Source organism: Triturus cristatus, chromosome 1_2, assembly GCF_964204655.1.
Source record: "Triturus cristatus chromosome 1_2, aTriCri1.1, whole genome shotgun sequence".
Classification (NCBI taxonomy): Eukaryota; Metazoa; Chordata; class Amphibia; order Caudata; family Salamandridae; genus Triturus; species Triturus cristatus.
Genome location: NC_140580.1, coordinates 391231378 through 391255603, shown reverse-complemented (window position 1 = coordinate 391255603; position 24226 = coordinate 391231378). Strand labels below are relative to the sequence as shown.

Here is a 24226-nt window from a genome sequence, read left to right as displayed (position 1 = left end):
GTCCGCACTCTTAACAGCGGTGGAGGCTCTTCGTCAGGGGGCGGATGAGGGTCACACCATGGCCCTCATCCTATTGGACCTGAGTGCAGCATTCGACACTGTAGCTTATGCCAACTTGCTACAGTGTTTGAATAACGGAGGTATATCTGAAGCTGCACTCCTATGGATCCAATCCTTCCTGACTGGGAGAAGCTTCCAAGTCCGCCTGGGTGACCACTACTCGAGAGACATGGGTTTGGGACAGGGCGTTCCCCAAGGATCGTCCCTGAGCCCAACCTTGTTCAATCTCTACATTTCCCCAGTGGCTTCGATTGCCGCGAGCCATGGTCTGAAAATCGTGTCATACGCAGACGACACGCAGTTGGTCATCTCCCTATCACGAGGACCCGGACTTGCTTCGAACAGTTTCAAGGCCTGCATGCAAGACCTTGCTACATGGATGTCCATCAATTGCCTTAAGCTAAATGGCAACAAGACAGAGGTGCTCGTGGTGGGGGGGAGCCCTTCCGCATGGTCATCGGCGTGGTGGCCCCCTTGTCTGGGGGAGGCTCCTATGCCCCGTCAGGAAGTCAAAAACCTTGGCGTATGGTTTGATGCTGATCTGTCTTTTGGACCCCAAATAAACCGAGTGGCGGGTGTTTGTTTCAGCGTTTTAAAAATCTTACGCAAGGTCCTTGCTCTCCTCCCTATGTCTGCCCGGAGAACACTGGTACATGCCCTCGTGACATCACGCCTGGACTATGGCAACCTACTGTATCTAGGTGCCACCTGTAAGGCAGTAAACCGCGTCCAGGTATTGCAGAATGCGGCAGCCCGCCTCATCTTAAAACTCCCCAAAAGATCAGATTCCAAAGCTGCTCTTCACAGTCTCCACTGGCTGCCAGTAAGAAGCAGAGTGGAATTCAAGGCCCTCTGTACCTGTCATCGCATTCTTGCTCGGAAAGCGCCGGCACCACTCCAGAACCTAGCCATCAAGTATGTATCCTCACGTGCTTTGCGTTCTTCTCACGGAGGTCTACTGGTGGTCCCTAGGATCAGAAAGGTCCGCATGGGTGGACGCTCTTTTCGCCATTTGGCAGCGAAATGCTGGAACGCCCTGCCTCTTAATCTCCGCCTAGATCCTTCGGAATCCAGTTTCCGGAAAAACTTAAAAACACACCTTTTCTCAAGATAACTGAACCTCTCCTCACTTCTGCTTTGAGTTTTCAAATGTAGCGCGGGGACACGCTTCCTGCGTAACCAAGCGCTTTATAAACTTCCCTAATAATAATAATAATTGCGTAGCTGATTTTGGCATCTGTCTCGCCTTCCTTCGCACCCACGAAACCATCAAAGAGTTGATCGTTCACCCGGAAGTCCTTGGTATGATTGATGTAAAATAATAGCACCTTTTTCGGGTCCAGGTGGTGGAGTCTGATATTCGTTAGTAGGATTGGAGGGTGTAGGCAATTTGATGATTTGCCTGACATGAAAAGGTGTGACTACCCCTGGTAAAAAGGAGGCACAGGTCCTAAGGACCAATTTATCTGTGAAAAAGGTTGTGTATGTAGGATGAAGCAAAAGGGCCTGCAACACACTAACCGTCCATCCAAATGTAATTGCCACAAGGAAGACTTTATTGATGTTCAGCAGTCCGAGAGGGCAGCTATATATAGACTCAAATGTTAAACACATGCGAAAGGGGGGAACTAAATGAAGGTCCCTTTGCGTCACGATGAAGAACGTGGGGGGGGGGGGAAACGTGCAGTAAACCTTCTAGGAAACGAGTTACAACAGGGGGCTTGAACAGGGAAGGTTGGTCTGCCAATTGCAGGAAGGCAGAAATGTACCCTTTAATTCTGCCCAGAACGAGGCCCTGAAGGCCAAGGGATAGGGCAAACAAACAGACTTCAGACAAGGGTGCAGATAGAGGATCAACGGATTTGGTAGCACACCAAGCCACACATTTGTCCCATAGACAGATGTAAATAGTTTTGGTGGAGGGACACATGGCTACCAAGATGACATCACACAGTTCGGGGGGAGGTAGGGGTGGGGAGTACAAACACCCTCAACTGCCATCGCTCAATCTCCATGCATGTAGGTGGAGGGTGTGCAGGTTCTGGTTCAGGACCCTGCCCTGTTGCTGCAACAGAAGATCTTCCAGAAGGGGAAGCCTGATCGAAGGACAGATGCTCATGCTCAGGAGTTCAGTATACCAGATTCTTCTTGTCGAATCAGGGACCACTAAAATTACTTGTGCGCGGTCGTTCTTGAAATTTTTGAGAACTCTGGACAGGAGGAGTAGCAGCACAAAAGCGTTTAGGAGTCCTGAGCTCCACTCAATTGGAGAGGCGTCTCCGAGCAAGAGCCGCTTTGGAAACTTCAGCGTTCAGAAGTGTTACCATTGAGTGTTCTTAGAGGGAGTAAATAGATCTAACCAAGGTTTTCTTTAATCTTTGAAGAGATTTTGCACTACCTTAAGATGAAGACGCCATTCGCGATCTGCGAGGCGTCAATGACTAGATATGCTCCGCCATTCAACAAGCCCGCCAGATGTTGAACCACCAGGAATAAGTTCTGATGTTCCAGTCATGTCGAAATACACAGGGCCTCTTGACACAGAGTCCATTAGCCCACTCCACCCTGCAGTGCCACCATTGTGGTACTGCCCTTGGTGTTGTCCTTTAACACCTGAACCAGCCTTCCCTTCATGGAAGGAAGAAAGGCTTTCAAAGCCAGATGAATTGCTCTCAGCTCCAATTGGTTGATGTAGAGCTGAGACTCTGCAGGAGAACAGAGTCCTCTGATCTCCACTTCTCCCAGATAGCAACCCCAACCCAGATGTGACACATCTGCCAACATTCTGAGCTCTGGATGGGGGAAGAGAGGGGAGTCTGCCATCTGTGAGCCACCACTGCAGATCCTTTGCAGTTCTCTCTAATGTATGGACCACGTCAAAGAGATTTTCCTGATGCTGTGCCCACTGGGACTTCAGATCCAACATTAGAGTCTGCATATGCCAACCAGCATGTTTTACCAGCAGGATCTAAGAGGCCATAAGACCCAGCAGCATCAGAGTCAATCTCACAGCAATCCAGAATAGAGGCTGAAACATCAGAATCCAAATCCGAATATCCTGGACTCGCTGTTCCAGAGGATAAGCCCAAAACAGCACAGTATACAGAATAGCTCAGATGAAAGGGAGTTTCTGAGATGAAGTCAGTCGTGAATTCGGTTTGTTGATAGTGAACCCCAACAAATGCAGGAGGTCGGTCTTAATCTGGAGGTCGGAAGACATTTGCCTGGGGGGGCCCGCCTTTATCTGGCAATCGTCAAAATAGGGGAAAGACTGAGACTCATGACATCCGCAGATGAGCTGCAACCACCACCATCTCTTTTGTGAACACATGAGTGGCAGTGGGAAGGTAAAAAGGAAGCACAGCAAACTGACAAATGCTCTTGGCATACTGTTAACTGCAGATAACACCTGTGAGAAGGCAGGGCAGGGATATGAAAGTATGCCTCCTGCAAGTCCAGCACTACCATCCAGTCTCCAAGATCGAGGGTAGACAGAACCTGAGCCAGAGTGATCATCCTGAATATTTCCTTTTCAGGCTGCAGTTGAGAGGGTTATTGCACAAAGAGCTACGGCAGAACTGCCAACTTGCGAACGCACATCCACAGCTTACAATATGTCAGGAAGTATTTCTCAAGGTTCAAGTGTGTTGTGGTGCTCTCAAGGCATATGGCCTCCCTCTGCCGTTGGGAGATCAAACTAACTCTCTAGGGAATAGGAATCCCCTCTGAGGTTTACAAACGTCTTACACAAATGCCGAGGCACAACCAAAACTTAGTCCAACTCTGTGTATCAGGCTTTCGCCACCATAGTGGAAGCAAAGAAGTCCATAAATCGATTCCAATTTCCTTCTGTATATCCTTACAGAAGGAAATTGGAATAGATTAATGGACTCTCGCCTGGAGGGAGTGAGGTCTAGTGGGGATCCTGCTTAGTGGACCTGAGAGCAGACTGTGAAATTCTGATCCATCGGGATTAGCACACAGATCCTGTTGGCATCCTGCGTGTTAATTTGTAACCCCATATGCCAGATGGAGGCCGTGGAGAAGACTAGACCGCTGCACTGATCAGGCAATCTGCCTGTGTATATTGGGCAACCTTTCTATGCCAAAAGAGAGTTGCGATTAAGAATAAGGGCCATCACACTTGTGCCGCACTGTGATGAAAGAAGGGGTGTCGTCCTATGCAGTGCTGTGACCCAAAGAGGGACGTCACTTTATTTGTGTTGCTGGAGACCCTCATATGCCAGAGGAGAGCCTCAGTGTAAATTAAGGGCCATCACCCTGTGCATTGCTGTTGCAAAAAGAGGGCTGTCACATTGTGCAGAGCTGTGACCTGAAGGAGACCATTGCACTGTGAGCGCCATTACAAAATAATGCCAGGAGGGGACCGTAGTAATTTGAGAGGGTCAACTCCGTAGGAAAGTGTGCAGCAGTGAAAAAGAAGCAGGTTGTTGCCCGAAGAGGAAGAGCAACAATTCAACTACCTGAATCCCGGAACACACAAGACCTGCCACTGGACCCACAGAGAGACTTACCATGTGACCGGATTAGCACTGTGGACGTCTGCCACCTTAACTGCAGCATCCCAATTCTGCTCACCGCTGCACCGCAGATGGGCACCCTGAACCCCGACTCCAGCGAGAGTGGATAAGACTGAAAACTGGGCAGCTGAGCCTCTGGGTGAACATGTTCTAACTGATGCGCTACAGCCCGGAGACACTTTGCAAATCCATCACGGAACTTCTAAGACTTGAACTTACTTGTGGGCCTAGCATGGATATTGTCTCAAATAAAAAGGGAACAATGGTCCTTTAATGGAGAAGCTGACACAGGTAAGGTCAATGGGCCTGCCTTTAGTAGACAGTGTATATTGTTTGTGGTGTCTCGTATTACACTTTGTGTTTATATATAAGTACTACTTTTACATAAACGCAAGTATTTGATTGGACAATCATTTATAGAGGATACTGCATGTATTTTGATGTGTAAGCCTGTGTTCACCCTACATCTTCTTCCTCCCCGAGAAGCCTTGGACTGCTTGGCCAATGAGAGTCAAGTGCAGCAGGGGTACTTTGCCCAGTTGCTCAAACCCATAGGAGGCCGGGACATCAGGAATAAAAGGCCTCAATCACCATGGTTGGGCCCAGTAGGACTAGCCCGTGGCCCTATGAACAGGGTTCTGACACCTCCTATGGCTCCTGAGGACCAGTCAGTGAAAGACTCCACTGCCTCCCTCCTAAAGATGCCCTGCAAGGCAGCCGGGAGGCTCTAGGGTCTGGAGAGTGCAGGCAGGAGGCTGTCCAGCTGGTTGGTAGAAGAGAGGCTGCACAAGAGGCCCCCACCAGCAGAAGAGGAGCTACAGGAACCAGGCAGATGAGAAGCCTGGCACAAGGAGCCATAAAATTCAGCTTCCTGCAAAACATGTCCTTTAAAGGCCAGGAAGCCTGATGAAAATGCTCTGGGAGCTGCCACCAGGGGTCCCAAATACATATATTTAGGAAGATTTACTCATTTTTTAATCAACTGAAAAAAACTGTGTCTGGTGCTCTGCCTGATTATTTGAATTCCCCCCGGGCGGAGCTAAGTCCCCAGGAGTTGACACAATTCCCTGGATTAATTTTAAATGTGCAGGTAGGCGTGAATTTGGCCCCTTCCCAAAGCCAACTTCTGGCCCCAGGGCCTCATTCCCCCATGGCCCACCAACAGGAAAACATCCTTCAGACACCATACCGAAGAGAAGCCTTGCTATACGGCCGGGCGTGTCGCCCGTCTCCCACATGACTGCGTCTGGGAAGGTGGGGCAAGCTGGCCTTCTGCCTCCATTTGTATCAGCATCATCAGGGAAACCTGTGCTGCTCCCTCCATGGGCAGAATCCAAAAGGAAATGTTGCCCCACCTGGTGGAAGAACAGAAGAGTATTGCCGGCCCCCGCATGGAACCCAAAGGTGCTGCGCATATGGGTCCTAGGGGCTCCCACCGCGGCAACCAATGAACCTTGCAGTTATGAGAGCCCCGGGTAGGACCAGGGCATTCAAGATAAAAAGAAATGTGGTGCAGCCATAGTGGAAAAAGTGAAAGTATTGCTGCTTCCCTCTTCAGGAAGTTGCTAATAAAAAATGCACAGCTCTGACCTAGACTTTAAAGGACGGGGTTCGATCCAGCTAAGGACAACTGGGGGAGGAATCAATTAAATCTAATATGCAATCGATAACCCTGGCTCTTTGACTTGAAGTGCCCCATGATGCCCTGCACAAGCTTAAACTAATCAATTTCTCCTTGTGTTGTGCCCCCGGAGAGGCATGGGCAGCATCAACAGTTATAAAATGTGTTGTGTGGAGCTGCATGATATATACTAGCACTCCCCTGGAATATTTCGGCATATGGCACCGTAACTCTACCAGGGAGTAGACATGACCTTGGGAGTGGGTTTACTTAATTTCAAGGTCTTTTAGAGCTGGGGCGTTAGCTTTTGGGGCTTTAGCTTTTAAGCTCAAGAGTGTGGGGACCCTTACTGGTGGTTCCTGAGGCTATATTTTGTGGTCGGGGCTTGTAAAGAAAGACCCTGACACACATTTGTGTTTGTTTTGAACATTACTACATTATTGACAATTTTGCTGTTGAACACTGAAAGGCTTATACTTATAATGGTTGCATTTGAGAAAGGTTATTGCCCCTATCAGTTTTAATGACACCACCTTATATACTGTGATATTGCATCTGTTATAGATTGGAGCTGTTGTGATTATAGGTTTCAGGACACACTAGGGGAGAAATGTGATATAAGGCTTTCACCAAAGGTATTCACATCTACCTGATGTGTATATTTGTAAAATTATGCATAGTATTTAGTAGCATGTGCTGTAAAAATATGTTTGCTTTTTAAAAGAAAAGGCACTGACTGGACAATAATTTGCTGAGTGTTTTTGTTGCATGCCCACAAATTGAGATTTCTAGTCCCACCCCACTTACACTGAGTATGCTCTGAACTGCTCTTCTTCTTTATCCTGAGAGAAGTAAGTGCTACGAAGGGGTTGATGTTCTCAGTAAAAAGACTTGCCGATTTATTGCTTATGCAGGGCTTGCATCCTCCACAAAAATAACCGAATTTCTTACCAACTGTATGAAAGCATGAAGCCATGGTAAAAAGAAGCTAACTGACCAATATGCCTACTTTTTTAGCAGAGAACTAGTTAACTGAGTTAATTAGTTGCTGTCCAAATTGTAACCAAACTAGGTAAGCTATCTCATAAGGCCTAGAGGATTAGACATTTTTTACAGATTATTACAAGGCTATATGTGGCCTGAGAAAATAATATAAACTAATTTGGGTTCAAAATCAGGGATGGCTATACAGACTAGCATTGGCAATGCCAATAGGTCTGGCTTTGAAGGAATGCTGAATGGTAATGTAAAGCATGACAAGTAAGTATCAGGTACAGTGACATTTGCGTTATCAAGCGAGACCTAAAAATCCATGTAGGTTAATGAGTGTCCTCCTCCCACCTGTGCTGTTGCCAGAGAAAAACAACAAACTCTCTAGTTATCTAAGCTACTTTGTCAGCATTCCAATGGCATGTGTGTGTTCTCCTGATAATTAAAGCTTAGACAGCTGGATAAATAAACAAAATGTTCACAGCTCTGTGGAGGGCAAGCACTTTTTGTGGAAGCACACAACTTTTTCCTAATAAAAACATGTACTCTTGACTTGCATGGTGGCGGATCTAAAGGTCGTCTCTAATGATGCTCACATAATTGTCTGGAGACAGCTGCTCTGTCAAGCCAGACCGCAAAGCAGTAAATTCGGCAGGTTTCACTACCCTATACATATTCTTGAATTTCTCCACTAGACAGTAAAGATGTACATTTTCTCACAATACAACATATTTGTTAATACAGACACTCAGTGTAAATTGGCTGCTGTTTTCAAAGACTGGTTTCGATACCTTTCCCAAATGAATGGCATACTTGACCTAAATGCACCACAAATAGTAGGTACTATTTAGTTTACAAAAAACTTGTGATCAAAGTTTTAGAATACTGACTGGGTTCGCGTGGCAGTACCTTCACATTAAAATGTTCAATTGTCTTGCTGATAGGCGGCAAGAATCCACGACTAAAATAAAATTAAACCACGCACAGAACACACAGATTCACACATTTTAACTTCAAAGCGCACATTTATTGGCACAATAACCACAATGGGATATCAGTCATTATTAAGTAGTATATATATTAATTTTCTTACCTCAGCATTTCTAATGGATTTGTTTCATGCACCTGATTTCCACATCTAGGGCAATCGTTGCTTTCTTCAAAGTGTTGCACAATGCAGCTTTTACAAACTGGAATAAACGACATTTTTAGCATAAGTCAGATACAAAACTTTTTTTTTTTTTTAGCTACTGTTTCCAATTACAGAAATACGCGTAATTTGCGATATTGGTTTTCATTAGAAAAAATATGCAATAAATGTCATTCTTTGATTTTTCTCTACAGCAACGAGGTTCAAAATGTAGATTTTTCAGTGTTAGTAGGGCAACAATTCGTCAACCAAAATCAACAGTGGAAAACAGTGTCAGATACCAAATAGAAATGCAGTTATGCTGCCCTGAAAAAGTCAAACCAGAGTCGCTATTTTAAATTTATGTGATATATGGAAATTCGTGCACATGATCAATAGCAGCAGTTTTTAGGCCAGGGTTGTCAAAAAGTTTGCTAGTGTTTTTAAGTCTCGCCTGGGCATGCAGTATATACTATAGCGTGGAAGCTTTCTGGAAGCTCCACCCACTCTCCGTCCATCTGTTTGATTGGCTTACATCCTAAGTGCTGCCTTCTGATTGGTTTTAGGCTTGTTAGACCCTCTTCCAAACGGCCATGTTGTCATTTGTATCCTTTCCTTGCTATTGGCACCTTTACTCCAACACTATTTTCTGCCCTGTGTCCCCCCTGCCCCCTCCCACAGTTCATCACTTCTCGCCCCACCATCACCCCCTCAACTCCTGTTTGTGCCTTCTTAAATGCCCACACTCCCATTTGTAATGCAATATGTCTCACGTAAATGTGAGTCGTATTGCAGTGCAAATGCTTGTTTTAAAGTAGTGCGCAGTCATTTACAAGCACGACCACCATGCAGTTTGTGCCACTCTGTGAGCGGGAGCCCACCCCGCATTGTGGTTGAGCGGGAGCCCACCCCGCATTTTGTGTTCCTTGAGGCGGAAGCCCACCCCGCAGTTGTGCTTAAAGGTGGGAGCCTACCCCACACTTCGAAGCCGGAGAAAGCAGCGCGACCCGGAAGTCAGGAGCATGTGCCTGGTTGTAGGCGGGTGCCTGAAGAGAAAGCGTGAAGACCGGAAATCAGGTGTCTCGTGCCCGAGTGTGTGCAGGGCTCCCGTGCACCGAGGAGAGCCCCACACACTGGCCAGAGGAAGACGGAGCTTCCCAGATTGCTCCGACGCAAGAGGGTGGGATCGGAGCCTCGCAGGCTTCCAGAAGAAGGTCCAGAGCCTCACTGGCTCCGTGCTGCTGATTGCTACCTGCCCCCAGTTCCCCACGCAACACAGCCTGGTGAGTAGGGATGGTCGGGCGCATTGTTGGTGCCCAGTGGACCAGCAGGTCGCAGTGAGGCTACCAAGCAGGAGGTGGGGAAAGCAGCAGTGGCAGCATGGAGTCTCTGGATCTGTTGGATCGGATGGCAATATTTGCTGAGCTTCGTAGACAAGTTTCCTGTGTGTAAGCCACATAGGCACAGTCATGTGTGCACAGCTAGCACAAATGTGTCACACATGCATGCAGGCACGTTTTTATATAGCGCTTAGTACCCCTGGCACGGCGTTGCATTAGTCCGTTGCGCTATCTTGCTACTACAAAGAGCAGAGCAACATCTGACAGACAGTATTAATACGTGTAAAAATTACAAAATAATGAAGTAATACTATAAAAACAATGTACTGTATTATGTCGCATAATTTGGCCTTTCTTACTGTAAAATGTAGTCAACCCAGCTGCATATATTGATGCTCCCCTGCCACATAATTCCAGTGACCCTGGTATAAATGATGTAATAGAGCCCATGCCCCCAAGACAGTCACTTAGGCCCTCTATTTGTGAATGGTGTCATATGGCCTACAGCCTAACAAGGAGTGTTCAAAGCTAGTTTATCCATAAAACAGCGTACATTTCTTCACTTTGCTTGACTTTTCACCCATGGCAACATAAGAAAAATCACTTCCCAAAAGAGGTTTCAAATAAGATTTAATACTCCCCTTTATTTTTGGAAAGCACTTTGCAGACAATTGCCAAATGTCTTAATCCAGTCTCTCCTGTTCTTATTTAAGAATACACAGAATGCTGGGACTTGTAGGCCCATGCTTGCAATTGGAAATGTGTGAAACTACAGGTCTCAGAATGGTCAAAAAACTAATTTGGGACAACTAAATATCAGCCTCTTTACTAAGGCCAATTGAAAGATGTACTTCTTCTCTGTGCTCGTTTTAATAGCATCATGGTGTTTGAGGCTGCATGATATCCAAGACTAGATTTTCATAATCGCACTAAACAAGTTATGGCATCCATTGGCATTCTAAAATATATCATTTATACTCATTGTTTTCTTCGTCTGCATAGCTAAAAACTTATAAGGTTCCAAAGGCGAGACCAATTGCATTGCAAATGCTTGTTTTGAAATAGCATCTTCTTTTCAGCCTGTTTCTCTCCTGCCCCTCCCCCCTGCCCTCCAAGTCCCCCACGCAAGGCAAAGATGTGTTGCTTTCCTGGGAACATGCCTTAAAATACGTGAAACGTGCCAGCCCTTCTCAGAAGAATGACATAATCTGGATGTAACATAAAGCACTGTGTTGTACAATTTTGGCTTTTAGATGATGTACGCAGAACATATAATTAGCTGTAAATGGTCCGGCCAGCATAAATGCACCGAATTATATAGACTTATATGCAGAATCCTTCAAATAAGAGTATCATGGGGAAAAGAACAGAACGGATGTCAGGCATTTAAAAAATCCTTGCCTTCAAAAAGCTCTCACTAACTTTCCTTCTTGTAATGAAGTCAGCATTACCTTTAAGCTATTGCATTATTTGGCAATCATCCATGGTACTTTAGAGATTCATGGAATCCTAGTCTAATTTAAAAATTATATCTTCACAAGGCTTTGTGTTGGTAGTTTAATCTTTGAATTTGACATTTCTGCAGTTACAAAGAAGATCCATTGCTGATGAAAGATTTTTCAGAGGACGTCATTGTTGGGAACCCATTTTAAGTTTTGATTGTAGATCTCCTTAACGTACACATGTTGAAGATCTGGAAGATTAACTTTTCCTCCACAATGCCAAATTCTTTGCCATATAGTTTAAGCTGCCTTCGAGCGGGTCCTTGACCTCGTTACTTCATTTGTTCACGGATGTATTTGACTGTCATTTGAACTTATTCAGAAGTAGTTGTAGTGGTAGTAGTGGTAACTATTGCACCACGCTCATGTCTTGATGCCTACATGAGTACAATTAATGAGCTGCCAGCAACTGTGTTCTGATCCATGGCATCAAAGTGTCTCCAATCACCCTGCAGTGTCAGTGTCCGGTGTTCTAGCGTGGTAGTAAAATGAGACTGCAACAAGTGGTTGAGCTGTGTAGGAACATTATCGGTTCAAGTGGCCAAGGATCTTCCTGAGTAATCGACATTTCTCAGCAAAATAAAAAAAGGTCTCCTGAAGGATGCATTTTGGCATTATCTGTATCTTTTACTGCCCCAGTGCTGGATCTAGCGTACTCAACTTGATGTCTAAATACAGAGGTTGATTTATAACCCTAGACTTTTTAAAAACGCTAGCTGTGATTTAGAAATCGTGCTAAACAATCTGACAGCTGCTCGCCTTGAGCAGCTAATCATTCAAGTATTGAAAGGCTAATACACTTTCCTTCCTAGAGGTTTTGCTGCAACCACCAACATACATTGGGAGAATGCTCGTAATGCAGAGTCCAACCTAAATGCCGGACTTTAAACTTTTATTTCTTCAGAAACAGTTTTATTTCCTCACCCACTGTTTTTAGATCCAACATGTGCTTGTAGGTTACCCTTTGACCCTACTGCAGAACCAGGTACAAACCATACGTGTCCTTTTAGAATCTCGGTATTGACTCTACTGCTGTTTCTATTACAGAGTGTGAACTTCATGCACCTGTACAGTTTGCGGGGTGTGGGGGGGGTGTTTATCGGATGCAGCAGAGTCCCTTGAATATGTGTGCACTGCCCTTCTCCACAGTATTCTAATGTACTTGCCCTTCTTTCAGGTAATATGTATGCATCCATCGAGGAAAGAGGGATGGCGACATTGCTTCGTGTTTCCAGGGAATTTCTCTTTGATACCAAGGGATGATTTCTATTATTTTCCGTGGACGTCTCTTGCGACAAAACTGTTATTTTGGCCCCTGAAACCAATGTGATCGCCCATGCTATCGGTGGCACTGCTTCTCAGGAAGACTGAAGTGCAACCAAAAGGGAAACAACTTCAGATTATCTATGCTAACTACTGTTAATCCATCTGCTTCCAATTCCAAATGATGCATGTCATTAAAGTATGTAAACAAAGAAACGAGAGGGTCATTACTTTTGTTGGCAGTCAGACCTGCATGCCTCAACCATGCAGTCAATGGTCTGAGATAACAATCATTATTTTTATCACTGAAAATATACTTCGCATACCTTTACAAAGAAGCCCAAGAGAATATGTCATGTTATTCTTGCAGTTCCAACGAGGGTAGCAGATGTGTCACATATATTGAAGCTTACTATGTTGATTCTTTGGGAAACAACCTTTACAACGCAACTATTACATCGCACTACACTTACAACGCAGGCATTACAACGGGGGGTTACAACAAACAATTGATGGACGGAATGCTGACAATGCAGACATTCTCCCCCAGTCAAGAGATCTGGGTTAAATCCATCGTTCTTTTGCCCACTACACCACCCCAGTTTAGACATGGCCATATGCAAATCAGTCTTGACCCTGTGCCTCATGGGAACAGTCCAGCCCGAACTGCCAAGCCATGTCTTCACTGGACCGGAATCAAGCATCCTAGGACCGGTTTCTGGCTATCAGCCGTCATCAGCCAGGATAGCTTGACTCCAGTGGCGTAGTGAGCACGGGTCCCACGTCTGGGAATACCCATCCCACTTAGGGCGAAAAGCGTTACAACAAACAATTGATGGACGGAATGCTGACAATGCAGACATTCTCCCCCAGTCAAGAGATCTGGGTTAAATCCATCGTTCTTTTGCCCACTACACCATCCCAGTTTAGACATGGCCATATGCAAATCAGTCTTGACCCTGTGCCTCATGGGAACAGTCCAGCCCGAACTGCCAAGCCATGTCTTCACTGGACCGGAATCAAGCATCCTAGGACCGGTTTCTGGCTATCAGCCGTCATCAGCCAGGATAGCTTGACTCCAGTGGCGTAGTGAGCACGGGTCCCACGTCTGGGAATACCCATCCCACTTAGGGCGAAAAGCGTTACAACAAACAATTGATGGACGGAATGCTGACAATGCAGACATTCTCCCCCAGTCAAGAGATCTGGGTTAAATCCATCGTTCTTTTGCCCACTACACCACCCCAGTTTAGACATGGCCATATGCAAATCAGTCTTGACCCTGTGCCTCATGGGAACAGTCCAGCCCGAACTGCCAAGCCATGTCTTCACTGGACCGGAATCAAGCATCCTAGGACCGGTTTCTGGCTATCAGCCGTCATCAGCCAGGATAGCTTGACTCCGGTGGCGTAGTGAGCACGGGTCCCACGTCTGGGAATACCCATCCCACTTAGGGCGAAAAGCGTTACAACAAACAATTGATGGACGGAATGCTGACAATGCAGACATTCTCCCCCAGTCAAGAGATCTGGGTTAAATCCATTGTTCTTTTGCCCACTACACCACCCCAGTTTAGACATGGCCATATGCAAATCAGTCTTGACCCTGTGCCTCATGGGAACAGTCCAGCCCGAACTGCCAAGCCATGTCTTCACTGGACCGGAATCAAGCATCCTAGGACCGGTTTCTGGCTATCAGCCGTCATCAGCCAGGATAGCTTGACTCCAGTGGCGTAGTGAGCACGGGTCCCACGTCTGGGAATACCCATCCCACTTAGGGCGAAAAGCGTTACAACAAACAATTGATGGACGGAATGCTGACAATGCAGACATTCTCCCCCAGTCAAGAGATCTGGGTTAAATACATCGTTCTTTTGCCCACTACACCACCCCAGTTTAGACATGGCCATATGCAAATCAGTCTTGACCCTGTGCCTCATGGGAACAGTCCAGCCCGAACTGCCAAGCCATGTCTTCACTGGACCGGAATCAAGCATCCTAGGACCGGTTTCTGGCTATCAGCCGTCATCAGCCAGGATAGCTTGACTCCAGTGGCGTAGTGAGCACGGGTCCCACGTCTGGGAATACCCATCCCACTTAGGGCGAGAAGCGTTACAACAAACAATTGATGGACGGAATGCTGACAATGCAGACATTCTCCCCCAGTCAAGAGATCTGGGTTGAATCCATCGTTCTTTTGCCCACTACACCACCCCAGTTTAGACATGGCTGCTTGTTTCCAGTCCAGGGAGGACCTGGCTTGGCAGTTCGGGCTGGACTGTTCCCATGGGGCACAGGGTCAAGACTGATTTGCATATGGCTGGGTTCAAACTGGAATGGCATGGTGAGCAAAAAAGCGATGGATTTAGGCCCAGATCTCTGTACTGGGGTGAATGTATGACATTGTTCTGCATTCTGTCCATCAATTGTTGTTTTTGCATTTGTCACCCCGAGTGGGAAGGGTATGCTCTGACGTGAGTCCCTTGCTCTCCATGCCACTGGAATCAAGCTATCCTGGCTGACGAGGGCTGAAAGCCCGAAACCGGTCCTAGGATGCTTGTTTCCAGTCCAGGGAGGACCTGGCTTGGCAGTTCGGGCTGGACTGTTCCCATGGGGCACAGGGTCAAGACTGATTTGCATATGGCTGGGTTCAAACTGGAATGGCATGGTGAGCAAAAAAACGATGGATTTAGGCCCAGATCTCTGTACTGGGGTGAATGTATGACATTGTTCTGCATTCTGTCCATCAATTGTTGTTTTTGCATTTGTCACCCCGAGTGGGAAGGGTATGCTCAGACGTGAGTCCCTTGCTCTCCATGCTACTGGAATCAAGCTATCCTGGCTGACGAGGGCTGAAAGCCCGAAACCGGTCCTAGGATGCTTGTTTCCAGTCCAGGGAGGACCTGGCTTGGCAGTTCGGGCTGGACTGTTCCCATGGGGCACAGGGTCAAGACTGATTTGCATATGGCTGGGTTCAAACTGGAATGGCATGGTGAGCAAAAAAACGATGGATTTAGGCCCAGATCTCTGTACTGGGGTGAATGTATGACATTGTTCTGCATTCTGTCCATCAATTGTTGTTTTTGCATTTGTCACCCCGAGTGGGAAGGGTATGCTCAGACGTGAGTCCCTTGCTCTCCATGCCACTGGAATCAAGCTATCCTGGCTGACGAGGGCTGAAAGCCCGAAACCGGTCCTAGGATGCTTGTTTCCAGTCCAGGGAGGACCTGGCTTGGCTGTTCGGGCTGGACTGTTCCCATGGGGCACAGGGTCAAGACTGATTTGCATATGGCTGGGTTCAAACTGGAATGGCATGGTGAGCAAAAAAACGATGGATTTAGGCCCAGATCTCTGTACTGGGGTGAATGTATGACATTGTTCTGCATTCTGTCCATCAATTGTTGTTTTTGCATTTGTCACCCCGAGTGGGAAGGGTATGCTCAGACGTGAGTCCCTTGCTCTCCATGCCACTGGAATCAAGCTATCCTGGCTGACGAGGGCTGAAAGCCCGAAACCGGTCCTAGGATGCTTGTTTCCAGTCCAGGGAGGACCTGGCTTGGCAGTTCGGGCTGGACTGTTCCCATGGGGCACAGGGTCAAGACTGATTTGCATATGGCTGGGTTCAAACTGGAATGGCATGGTGAGCAAAAAAACGATGGATTTAGGCCCAGATCTCTGTACTGGGGTGAATGTATGACATTGTTCTGCATTCTGTCCATCAATTGTTGTTTTGGCATTACAACGGAACATCCTTTACAACGCATACCATTACAACGCATACCATTACAACGCATGACACTACATCGCATGTCACTACAACGCAGGCATTACAACGCATACCATAACAATGCATACCATTGGAGTTAGAATAGTAATTTTTAACCCCTACACTATCCAACACTTACCCTACTGTGTCACCCCCTGGAGATAGAATAGTAATTTTTACCCCTATACTATCCAATACTTACCTTAAATGTAATGTAACAGTATGTGTTGTAATGGTATGCGTTGTAAAGGTAGTATGTGATGTAATGGAATGCGTTGTAAAGGTAGTTTTTTAAAATGTGTTGTAGTGTCATGCGATGTAATGGAATGCGTTGTAGTGGATGTTGCGATGTAAAAAATGCGTTGTAAGTGCATGCGTTGTAAAAGTATGCGTTGTAACGTCATACATCCTGATTCTTTCGCTTTCCTTGTCCTGAGAGGCAAATGATGGCACTGATGAAGGGATTTTTTTTTTAACTGCATGCACTATAATAAATCGGGCACCAGTGCAAGATTACGAACTTGCACTCTGATACCTTGGCAGGGTTAGAACGTCTTCTAGGCCTGAGAGGAAATTGTGGAGTATTTCTTCAATGCGACATGATCCTCTTTCAATTGGATTTGTTTTTCCTTTTATTTCTTTTAATTTGAGACACCTGTTGTATCGGATTACATCATGGTTTTGAATGAAACACCCAAAGGCAGGTGAGATTACCGATGAGGACTGGAGAGAGGCCCTAGCCTCACTGTGGGAGGTAGCGATTCGTTCCCGTTTTAAACTAATACAGCTCAAAATACTTCACAGGGCCTACTACACAAGCTCCGCATTGGTCAAGATGGGTCTCCTCAGCTCTCCAGCATGTCCCCGTGGCTGTGGTCACACTGGTACCTATTTACACCAGTGGTGGGATTGTCCGTCCCTACAGAAGTATTGGGGCAAGGTCGTCTCTACCATGTCCCAGATATGTCACAAACCCATTGAAGTTTCTCAGAGGTTTTGTCTTCTGAATATTTGGGACGCTACTGATTTATCCATTGGGCTGCATGGTGGCAAAACGTAACATTGCTAGAACATGGAAGGGTGGGGTTGAATTAAGATGCAATGATTGGGAATCCAACATGGATTGGTGTATGCAAGCAGCGGGTGGTGTATGAAAGCAGAGGATGCCCGGGCAAATGGACAAAAATATGGGGGCCCTGGAACGAGGGCAGAGGTTGGTTATGTGCCCCCTTTGGTGATGCTTCTGCATTTGTTGTTGACAATGAGTCACTGAAAAAGATTTTCTGATTACATGAGACCGTGATATAATTGTTTGTACAAGAGCTCCAAAGTTATGATTCGATTTTGACCATTCTTTTACTTTTCGAATTCTGCATACCTCGATGACTGCTTTATATTGTATTTGTTTTGGTTTGTTTTGTATTTTTTTGCTTTTTCTTTAATAAAAATATTTGTTAAAAAAAAAAAACACCCAAATGCATAAGGCTACGTTCAGCAAAGATGGTAGGTATTGCATCCTGGGATAGCTTGATAACCGCCGTTGCTAGCCAGGGCCTTACTAGCCTCTCACTTGGGACTCAACATCAACCTTTTCCTTGTCAACAAAGATGGCCTCATATGCCTCATGGCCGATATTCAACAACAGCTATCTCAGCTATCACAGTTTATCAAATACCCAACAAGCACCATGATCATGCAGAGATGGTTAGTTTTTAAGGGATTCCCTTGGTTACAGACCTTTATGGCCTTTCATAAGTGTAAGCTGCAAACACAAGAGAAGACATGGCGATCATAGGCGACAACTTAACTCGTGAGGGCTCTCAACAAAAACAAACGACACTTGAAAGAGTACACTTTGTGAGGCTGCACTAGATTAAACATAAAAATATCAAGGTGGGGAAATGGACCACTTGTCCTGTGTACCAGGGTCTTTCAGTTTATGTGGTTGGGCGTCCTTAAAAAACCCTCATATACGTACACTGGCATAAGGCGGTATATCTTGATTCTCCGCCGTAGTGTATCGTTATAGCATGATCATTGGGCTTTTTATTGTCCAAATGCTAACCTCCCCATGGAGGAAGACCAACTGGTTGTGCAGTAGTGGTCAGAAATAACGGAACGAGGGCGTGCTCGTGCTCTGTGAACTGTGATGTTAAAATTCCTGAAGTCAAATCCCGTGTCCTTTATTCTTGGGGTACTGGACAAAGGGAAATTAAAAATGGTGTTCGTGCATGTGAATAAACTTAATTATTAGTTTAATGCACTGGTATGAATCTAGTGTTATCTGGTCAACATGTTTCAGCCCCATGCAGGGTCTAGAGGCTTTCGTCAGGACCAAAGGGTGAAATGGGGGGCTTTAGTAGGCTCTCCACAAGTATTCCGGAGGTGGAGATTAGTACTCACCACCTTCGATTTAAGGAGGTCAGACCGATTGTATCTGCTCCTGTAAAGACAATCATGAATTATATGACAGCCTAACGTGATACTATACAATGCTAAAACGATATTCAAGTGCTCTTTAACCTGTTGACATCAATATCATTAGTCGATGGTCTGCGATGCTGTCGCGCTTTTATTCACTCACTACAGGGTGCACGCTTAATTAGAAAAAAAAGGGGGGGGCTAACTACAGAAGGGTTTTGTGAACGTTATCTCGGTTCTCTTAATGATGTGGTTCTTAGTTGTGTTGAAAAAGGCCGCTGAAGTAGTGCGGTAAGTCTATCGTTATTGTTCTCATAACAACTCGTTGTCCTATGATAAGGCGAGCCGTGGTTGTTAACTAAGCAGTCTAGCGTATTGTGTCTCAATATAAGCTTGTCGGGTGATAATAACAAACTGAAGGTTCAATGCAATGAAAGCGTAAAACTATGTGGACTTACGGCGTTGCCGTTTGCTGATACAGCGTTAGGAAACCAGAACTAAGAAACAAAGTGTCATGGTCATTTACCTTGTTTCGCAAGTTGGACATCTTCATTCAGGGTGTCAGTCAGTTAGGTGAGTGCCATTTGCTGCATGGAAGGGGAAAATATTAGGTTACTTTACTCACAGGTTACCGCGATGTGGAGAGCTCGCCTCGCCGTCGCTTACCGGCTACTCAGGCAAGAATTGCTTGTTCTGACTCTGACGTTCCCCTGGATTGACGTGCTCCCGGTTGGGCTCATTTTTCATAGACCGGTTCTATTGAAATTAAAGTAGGACTAGTCGGTCTTGGTTGGCCTTCGTGAGGGCACTTACGGTTGGCATAATAGTCTATGGGGAATAAATATATGAGCGGTATGCGTATGTGAAGAATGGAGGGATTACATTCACTTTATTTTGTTCGCATCTTAAGTGGCGCCAATAGGACAGTGATAATGGTGGTAAAGTGTTTTTGGCAGTTCCGTATGTTGATGCTCCCTTTTCACGGAATATACTGAGCAGTGTACGTAGTTGACAAGATGGGCATTTTTTACATCTTGATTACCATCGTTACTCAGGGTGATGGTGCCTCGGGGTTGTCGAGAGTCTTTTCATTGGGTCTTCTGTATACGGAGATCACATCAGAGTAGAATTGACAAAATGGGCATTTTTACATCTTGATTACCATCGTTACTCAGGGTGATGGTGGTGCCTCTGGGTTGTCAGGAGTCTTTTCATTGGGTCTTCTGTATATGAAGATCACATCAGAGTATTTTTGATGGGTAGGTCACTTCTTTAGGGCGTGCCAAGGTATGGTATCGTTCAGACCTTCTTTGTCTGTCTTAAGGCGATGGACCCAGCGCTGTTCCTTTTCAAAGAGGACGCGCTCAACATTGTGGCCTTTGAACAGTTGGGTTTCTAAGACAACCCAATGCAGGTCTTCTGCGGTATGTTTGGATTCAATATAGTGTTTACTCATTTGTGTTGTTGCTCTTTTGCATGTGACGTTACTTCGATGCTCAATGATCCGTTGTTTGATTTTCCTGCACGTCATTCCTATGTATCTCAATCCACACGGGCAGACAATCATGTACACCACATGGCTGGTGTTGCAGTTTGTGTGGTGACGTAGTTCCCATTTTAGGTTCGGCAGTAGTTGTAAGGTCTTGGTCACTTTTGTAAGTTTACAAACCGAGCAGGTTCCACATGGGTAGTGTCCCACTATAGGATTCAGATTCCATACTGTAGTTAGGGTTTCTTTTGGACTTATGTCTCTAGGTCTGGTGTGGACCAAAATATCTTTGATGTTTTTGGTTCTCCTGTGGGCAAACCTCGGTTTAGGCCATTTCAATGTGTTTGAAGTCAAGATTCCCCAGTTTTTATTAATGATTTTCTTCACTGCGTTTGATTCGGTGTTGTAGGTTGTGACGCATGTGAGGAGATCTTTTGGTTCTTCTCTCTGTACAGTGGATAGTAGGTTCTCTCTGGGCTGATTGCGGGCTCTTTTCTGGCATCTTTTTATGATCTTGGTTGGATAGTCTCTCTTCCTGAGTTGATCCTCTAGACCTCTTGCTTGTTCTTTATAGTCATCTAGGTTACTGCAATTACGTTTTAAACGTAGAAACTGACTGTAAGGTAGATTGTCTCTGAGGGGTCGGGGGTGGAAACTGTTATAGGAAAGAAAGCTGTTCCTTGCCGTCGGTTTATAGTAGGTTTTGGTGTGCAGTGTGCCGTTTTTGGAAAAGATGGTTACATCCAGGAAATCCAGTTGTTTCTTGTCTGCTGTGGATGTAAATTTGAGACATTCGTCTCTGGTGTTTATCCATGTTAGGAAATTATTAAGAGCTGATTGGCTATCTTCCCATATCATGAATACATAGTCTATGTAGCGGCGCCAAAACTTGATGCCCTGGTGGAATGGATTAATGGCGGTTAGTATGTGCTCTTGTTCAAAATTACTCACATACAACCCTGCTACACTGGGAGCAAATGTACTACCCATCGAAGTTCCATGGCATTGTCCAAAAAGGGTTCCTTCGAATTCAAAATAATTTTCTGTAAGCGCTAGTCTGCAGCATTCCAAAACGAAATGTCTTCGTGTTTTGTAGGTCCAGTTATCTGTGAACAGAATATCCTCAAGAGTATCCAGAGTTTTCTGTTGGGGTAGGCTAGTGTAGAGACTCTCTACATCTAGACCTACCAAGAGCATAGTGTGCTCATTATAGACCTGTCCCTCAAGTAGATTAAAGAGATCACGGGTATCCTTTAGATAAGTGGGTGTCCTTTGTACCAGAGGTTTCAGGAATTGATCCGCAAACTGAGAAAGTGGTTCTAACACAGAACCAATGCCAGACACTATTGGGCGTCCTGGTGGTGGAGTCTTGTTCTTGTGAATCTTTGGTAGAGAATAAAAATACGGGATTCTTGGTGATTTAGTTTTTAAGAAAGCAGCTTCTTGGCTCGAAATCCATTGGTTAATCTCTGCTTCATCTACCATTAATTCAATGGTTCTTTGCAGTCTCTTTGTGGGATCATCAGGTAGTTTGACATAAAATCTTTCATTAGAGAGAAGATCTGTACATTGTTGTTGGTAACCTTGTCTGGTTAGTAGAACAATGGCTCCTCCTTTGTCCGCTGGTTTGATTATAAGGTTGTCATTTTTGCGTAGATCGTCCATCGCTCTTTGTTCCCTCTTAGGAAGATTAATATAAGGTCTCTTGTTAGTGGAACCTAGATTGTCTGCTTGCTGCATTATGGCTTGTTCAAAAGCTTGTATCTCAACCGGAATTAGGTGCATGGGAGGGTTGAAAGTAGACTTGGGTCTCAAGTGTGTATCTCCTTCTTTGGGTTGTGTTTCCTTTTCCTTGAAAAAAGCCTTGAGTTTTATTTTTCTGCAGAATTCTGCTAGTTCACATTTCAAATTGAAAATGTCGAGTGTCGGAGTTGGAACAAAGCCCAGGCCTTTATTAAGAACATTTTCTTGGTCTTGTGTCAGTGTAACTTCAGTCAGATTGACTACCAGTGATTGGTCGTGCTGGTTCCTGGTTGGTCCTTGGTCATGCTCCGTGTATGCATTTGTCTTTCTGGTTCGTTCCAGGTGACTGTTTTTCTTCTTCCTCTCTGGCGTCCCGGGCCTCTCTCTAAAAAAGAGGAGGGCTGTGGTTGCATATTCATCATCGGGCCCATGTGTGGTGGGCCTTGAAAATAGGGGTTCATCCATCCTTGATAATTAGGTACGTATGGTTGGTAGAGTGGTGGTGGATGTTGATAGTACCTGGGCATTTGCCAATTGTTTCCTCTCTGGCGGCGGTTCCTCCTATTTAGGCCCCTTCCTCTCCTTGAGGTTGTTCCTTCGTCGTTACTCCAGTCAGAGTTGTTGTTGGAACTCTCTACTGAGGAATCATCGTCTTCCCTGTCTTCAGGGGTAATGTAGTCTTCTCTTGAGTAGGGGTGCATCTTCTCTGTTGAGAATTTTTTTAAATCTTTATTCAGTTTTTGAATTTTGTTTTGAGTGATGTACTCCTTTGTTTCATTCATTTCTTTATTTATTTCCTCAAGTTTTTTCTTGAAGACTGAGATATGCACTGTTGTCTTGAGTTTGGCTTCACTGGTTTGTATGCTGATCGTTAGAGCTTCTACTAGTCGTGTTGCTGTTTTGATGATTAAGACTAAATAGTCTCTGGTACACTTCCATGAAATGGATGACCAGTCTTTACGGAAGAGTATATCCTTCAAAAAAATGCGGGGAGCATTCTGTACCCAAAGGCCTTTGGGTGCTGAGTTAGCGCGTAGGTATTCCTTCATTATGATGCCGTGAATGGCTGTTCTCACTAGTATCCCAGGATAAACGGGCAGTAACACAACAGCTTGAGATCAGAACACAAAGGTGATCATGGCTGAAATGCAAGGACTAAGCTATAAAGAGGAAGAGGTGAACGCTATCCTTTCGGAATCTTCTCTGTTACAAGACAGAGACCTGGCACAAACACTAACACAAACCAATGAGTGGGACGAACTTACAGAAACCAAGAAAGAACTAGTGAGAACAGCCATTCACGGCATCATAATGAAGGAATACCTACGCGCTAACTCAGCACCCAAAGGCCTTTGGGTACAGAATGCTCCCCGCATTTTTTTGAAGGATATACTCTTCCGTAAAGACTGGTCATCCATTTCATGGAAGTGTACCAGAGACTATTTAGTCTTAATCATCAAAACAGCAACACGACTAGTAGAAGCTCTAACGATCAGCATACAAACCAGTGAAGCCAAACTCAAGACAACAGTGCATATCTCAGTCTTCAAGAAAAAACTTGAGGAAATAAATAAAGAAATGAATGAAACAAAGGAGTACATCACTCAAAACAAAATTCAAAAACTGAATAAAGATTTTAAAAAATTCTCAACAGAGAAGATGCACCCCTACTCAAGAGAAGACTACATTACCCCTGAAGACAGGGAAGACGATGATTCCTCAGTAGAGAGTTCCAACAACAACTCTGACTGGAGTAGCGACGAAGGAACAACCTCAAGGAGAGAAAGGGGCCTAAATAGGAGGAACCGCCGCCAGAGAGGAAACAATTGGCAAATGCCCAGGTACTATGAACATCCACCACCACTCTACCAACCATACGTACCTAATTATCAAGGATGGATGAACCCCTATTTTCAAGGCCCACCACACATGGGCCCGATGATGAATATGCAACCACAGCCCTCATCTTTTTTAGGGAGAGGCCCGGGACGCCAGAGAGGAAGAAGAAAAACAGTCACCTGGAACGAACCAGAAAGACAAATGCATACACGGAGCATGACCAAGGACCAACCAGGAACCAGCACGACCAATCACTGGTAGTCAATCTGACTGAAGTTACACTGACACAAGACCAAGAAAATGTTCTTAATAAAGGCCTGGGCTTTGTTCCAACTCCGACACTCGACATTTTCAATTTGAAATGTGAACTAGCAGAATTCTGCAGAAAAATAAAACTCAAGGCTTTTTTCAAGGAAAAGGAAACACAACCCAAAGAAGGAGATACACACTTGAGACCCAAGTCTACTTTCAACCCTCCCATGCACCTAATTCCGGTTGAGATACAAGATTTTGAACAAGCCAT

At 45.3% G+C, this 24226-nt stretch overlaps 1 protein-coding gene across 1 annotated transcript in view; it reads right to left on the bottom strand.

Annotated features, from left to right (window-relative positions):
* PCGF5 (polycomb group ring finger 5) overlaps positions 1-22329 on the bottom strand; it is a 120918-nt gene extending 98589 nt beyond the window's left edge. Inside the window, exon 1 of the mRNA XM_085621448.1 lies at positions 21690-22329. Coding sequence (XP_085477574.1) covers positions 21690-22329 — 640 coding nt within the window. The remainder of the gene's footprint in view (positions 1-21689) is intronic.
* Positions 22330-24226: the final 1897 nt, after the last annotated feature.